The following is a 5,272-nucleotide window of genomic DNA, read 5'->3' as shown; positions in this document are numbered from 1 at the left end:
CTAGAAAGGGTAGATGTGAATCGGTTATTTACTCTTTCGGATAGTAGAAAGACTAGGGGGCACTCCATGAAGTTAGCATGGGGCACATTTAAAACTAATCGGAGAAAGTTCTTTTTTACTCAATGCACAATTAAACTCTGGAATTTGTTGCCAGCGAATGTGGTTAGTGCAGTTAGTATAGCTGTGTTTAAAAAAGGATTGGATAAGTTCTTGGAGGAGAAGTCCATTACCTGCTATTAAGTTCACTTAGAGAATAGTCACTGCCATTAGCAATGGTTACATGGAATGGACTTAGTTTTTGGGTACTTGCCAGGTTCTTATGGCCTGGATTGGCCACTGTTGGAAACAGGATGCTGGACTTGATGGACCCTTGGTCTGACCCAGTATGGCATTTTCTTATGTTCTTATGTTCTTAAAATGGTCTCTCATCTGTATGTGTTTTCATGTGCCTTGTGAGGTCGCTCTTCAGAATGAAGCTCTTATTACATTCACCACATGAAAGTGGTTTCTCCCCCGTATGTATTTGTTGGTGCTTTTTGAGTTTTTTCTTATAACTGAAGCTTTCACCACATACACTACATGAGAATGGTCTCTCTCCTTTGTGGATTTTCTGATGCAATATTAGTGTATACTTAGCTGGGAAGCATTTCCCACATTCAGTACATGCAAATGGTCTCTCTCCTGTGTGGATTTTCTGGTGCGATATTAGTGAATACTTAGCAAGGAAGCTTTTCCCACATTCAGGACATGTAAATGGTTTATTGCGGGGCAAATGAATTTTCTGGTGTTGTGAAAGATCTTGCTTCCTAATAAAGGACCGTCCACATTTAATACATGAGAATTGTCTCTCCCCTGAGTGGGATTTCTCATGTCTTGTGAGGCCACTCTTATGAGTGAAGCTTTTATTACATTCAGCACACAAGAATGGTTTCTCTCTTGCATGGATTCTCTGGTGAGAAAGTAGCAAATATTTAGTAACAAAACTTTTCCCACACTCAGTGCATGTAAATGGTTTGTCACCTGTGTGGTTTTTCTCATGTTGTGAGAGGTACATTTTCCTAATGAAACGTTTTCCACATTTAGTACAAGAAAATGGTCTCTCATGGATTTTCTGGTGTTGTGACAGGTTTGTCTTCTTAATGAAACATTTTCCACATTCAGGACATGAGAATGGTCTCTCGCCTGTGTGGATTCTCTGGTGAGATATTAGTAAATATTTAGTAACAAAACTTTTCCCACACTCAGTGCAGGTAAATGGTTTGTCGCCTGTGTGGATTTTCTCATGTTGTGAGAGGTTTGTCTTCCTAATGAAACATTTTCCACATTGAGTACATGAGAATGGTCTCTCTCCTATGTGTATTTTCAGGTGTTCTAAGAGATTTGTCTTTCTAATGAAACATTTTCCACATTGAGTACATGAGAATGGTCTCTCTCCTGTGTGGATTTTCTGATGCGAGATTAATATATACTTAGTAATGAAACTTTTCCCACACTCAGTACATGTAAATGGTTTTTCTCCTGTGTGGATTTTCTGGTGTTGTGAGAGGTGTGTCTTCCTTATAAAACGTTTTCCACATTTAGTACATAAGAATGGTCTCTCTCCTGTGTGGATTATCTGGTGTGATATTAGCTTATACTTACTAGCAAAGCTTTTCTCACATTGAGAACATGAAAATGGTCTCTCCTTAGTGTGCAGTTTTTTTTTATGTCTTAAGGCCTCCTTGCCTATGAAACTTTTGCTGCAGTCACTGCTTGAAAAGGGTCTCCCTTTTGTGTGCTTATTGAAGTGTAGTTTTAGATTGCTTCTCCGCTTGAAACTTTTCCCACATTCAATGCAGGGAAATAGGGATTTGAGTGTGTGGGATTTCTTATCTAATAAGTATGATTCTTTACCAAAGCTTTTTCCATGGGTGTTACACAGAAAGGATTTCTTCCCTTTCACCTCTCTCTGCAGATCAGAAATTATTTGATCACTGTTATTATTTTGGAAGTGTGTTTCTGATCTCTGGTGTTTCTGCTGCTCAGGGCTGTTTGTGAGGTCCCTGACATTTCTCTCAAACTCAGTGACTCCTTCCAGTGAGTCTCCTGCATGGGCTTGCTGCTTCTTCTCTGATTCCTGCTGACTCCACCTTGTGTTTCTCCTCTCAGTCCCTTTGGAAACATTCTCACAAGCAGTTTCTGATTCTCTTGGGATCAGTCCTACTTCGAAAGGATATTCTTCATTCTCCTCCTTTGTATTCTGTGTTATTTCAGCACTTGCTAGGGAGCTCAGGATCTCATAATTCTCCTTCATCACCTCCCTGTAAAGCTCCTTCTGCCCTTCATCTAAATACCCCCACTCGTCCTGGGAGAAATAGACAGCGATGTCCTCAAACGTCACCGGCACCTGCTGAGCAGAAAGCCCTGCAGCCATTCTCCTGCCCCTTCTCCAGAGCAGGATTTCCAACCCTGGCTCCCTCCCTGCACGGCCCCTGCTTTGGGCACAGATGATCGGTCTCCTGTTTCCAGATCTCAGTAGTCCCCTTGTTTATTGTAAACTGGTACGATAAGACATTGTCTTGAGCATCGGTATATTAAAAGAACTTAAATAAATAAATAAATAAATAATAGTGATTGGGAGAAAGATACGTCTGACCCCTTGTACTAGGGTTGAACCTAAGGTTGCCCATGGTTCTTTTCCCATTTCATGTTTGCTGACCTGCAAAATAACTTGTGAGGCCTCAACATGGGCATACTGAATTTGCTCATCTGTGAGGTTTATTTCCTCTAACATTTTTCCCAATTGAAGGTCTCCCCATTTGGGTTTTGGGGAAGTAAGACCATCAATAAAGTGAGTAAGCTGTTCTATTCTTGCTAGAACCTGAATTTTCTCATCAGTTGTGGATATGGCTTCAATCCCTAACTGTAAGGTTTGAGCTAAGTAATTCCTTAATTGAAAAATACCTGCTCTTAGCTGATATTCATTAGATTGAATACCTTTTATAGCAGTTTTAATTCTATCATTAAGATTAAGGAATGTATTTTGAACCTCATGTTTCAAAGCATTCCTGCGCTTTCTGTTGGCTGTTCTCATCACCCAAGCAGGCAGGGGAAATGAGTCATTCAGCCATTTTGTCTGTACAATTAAATCTAACACATAAGTAACCTCAGTGTCATTTAACCCCTCAGCTAAACCCCTGATACAGGCAGCGGTCAAAGACCGGCCTAGCACAGGTGCATTTTGAAAAAAATTAGCCTCCTGTATAAAGAAGGGTCCCCATACCTTATTAAAAAACCTTTTATTACAAAGATTAACCTGATATCGCCAACTAGGGCAACAAAAGCAGTAGTCCTGGGTGGACAAGGATCGGGTACAAGCATTATTCCATAAAGATAAATTATGATAAGGGATTCCAACTAATGTGTAAAAGAAACAGGCAATTCATCACAAAAGACATGATAATGTGTATTATTTAAAAACAGAATTTAATATGGTAGTCTACAAACATAAGACAGAGAGTCCTTAATCATTGGGAGGGGGAATCCTGTATCCTCTCCCCCCCATGTGGAATAATTCTCATAAGAAAGTGTTACCTCAGGGAAGATGTCCATCCAGGAGAAAATGAGACCTTTAATCAAACCTGAAAATCCATAATGAGGACCAGACAAGGAGCCCTCCAGAGGCACCTTTGAAAAGGGATTGATGCAGGCACAAGATCCATCACGAAAACAAGGACGAAGGGCAAACAGCCGCTGGAACTGTTCAGAAGCACCAATATGTGGTTGAGAGCAGTGCTGCAGTTTCCAGGATGGAGTTTCAAGGATCCCAGTAAGATTGACACTCACTTTCCTGAAACCTAGGAATAAGTTCTGATATCTGGTTGAACAGAACTCAGCATGGAAGCCATCAAGAGGAGACTCCGAAGTGATGGAAGAAAGCTGCAAGGAGGAACGCTCCAGTTGCAGGAACAGAGAAACTAGTCTGGACTCAAGACCCGCAGGCAGGGACTCCAGAGAGATGCCTTGCCAGACCTGGTGAGTGTAAAACCTGAAAGGAACATCAATATGCAACAAAACAGGATCTTGCACAAGCCAGCCATGGTATGGAACAAGAATGACACCAGAAGGCAAAGGCACAGCTAGAAGAGACAAAGGCTCAGAAGATGAGCGCTTACTGACATGTGAGTGAGAATAACGGAGCTCCTGTGAAGCTGCGAGAGAAAAGGTGTAATGCAGCTGGGTATTAGATAAGAGATAAAAGAGTGAGATAGGGGAAGCAATAATTAAAAGCACCCAACATGCAATAACATACTTACAATAAGGCCTGTAAAAAAGAAACACCGCATGCAAAAAGGTACTGATTGGGGAACAAACCATACAGCATGCACGCAAAGCTTCTGCTGAAAGCGTGTTAAACATGGAGGACGCTCAGACGCGGGACTAGCTACGCTGAGAACGACCTGGTCTTCCTGCTCCGGGGTAGGCACAGTCATGTCACAGCTTGGAATGACATCAATTGCTGGAGCAGTGGGAGCGCTGGGCAGCGATAGTTCCTCCTGACCCATTGGCGTCAGCGGAAACTGCGGATGCAGCAGAGGCAGCAGAGGCTGGGGGTTGAACTGAGGCTCTGGCACGGGAAAACCCCAATGTTTCGGATACCAGCTTGACATATCTAATGGACACAACTTTTCTGTTCTCTGGATCCTCAGAGTCAGAAAGCAACAGTCCCGAGGTACCTAGAATTTCTGTAACAATAAAGGGATTAGACCAGTATGGTTCTAAAGAGCCACGAACATGTGTTTTGCTCAAAACTACGGAACCAATCTGAAAAGGATTTGGAGTCCGAGAGGCCTTGTCAGAAGTAACCATAGCATCTGAGGAGGCCATATTTTCAAGCATAGAGAACCCAAAGAGAGACATAGCGGGAGCTTCATGATTGGCAGTTATGGTACTATTAATCCGGATTTGGATCTCCGGAAGATGAAGGTACCAATTACTGGGGTTAGATTGCAAGGCAAAAATTTGCAGACTACGCTTAACCTCACCATTAATCCTTTCAACCATTCCATTAGATTCTGGACGATGTGGGTAGGAGAATCGATGAGTAATGCTATGATCAGCACAAAAGGTCTCAACCTCAGCATTTTTAAAGGCTGGACCGCCGTCTGTGCAAAGAAACTGAAAAGGCAAAATACCATATACAATAGCCAGACGGTTAACAGTTACAAAGCTATAATGCGTTTCTGTGCAAATAAAAACACAAAGCCAGTAAAGGAATCAAGTACAACCAAAA

At 42.0% G+C, this 5,272-nt stretch overlaps 1 protein-coding gene across 1 annotated transcript; it reads right to left on the bottom strand.

Annotated features, from left to right (window-relative positions):
• Positions 1-412: 412 nt before the first annotated feature.
• Positions 413-4,544, bottom strand: LOC115077790 (zinc finger protein 773-like). The gene is made up of 3 exons (XM_029580077.1): positions 4,354-4,544; positions 1,943-2,396; positions 413-949 (listed from the first exon to the last, which is right to left on the bottom strand). The coding sequence occupies exons 1-3, from the start codon at positions 4,542-4,544 to the stop codon at positions 413-415; spliced, it is 1,182 nt and encodes a 393-aa protein (XP_029435937.1).
• Between the last annotated feature and the right edge of the window lie 728 nt (positions 4,545-5,272).

This window comes from Rhinatrema bivittatum, chromosome 16 (assembly GCF_901001135.1).
Source record: "Rhinatrema bivittatum chromosome 16, aRhiBiv1.1, whole genome shotgun sequence".
Lineage (NCBI taxonomy): Eukaryota > Metazoa > Chordata > Amphibia > Gymnophiona > Rhinatrematidae > Rhinatrema > Rhinatrema bivittatum.
This window is presented reverse-complemented; position numbering and strand designations above follow the sequence as displayed.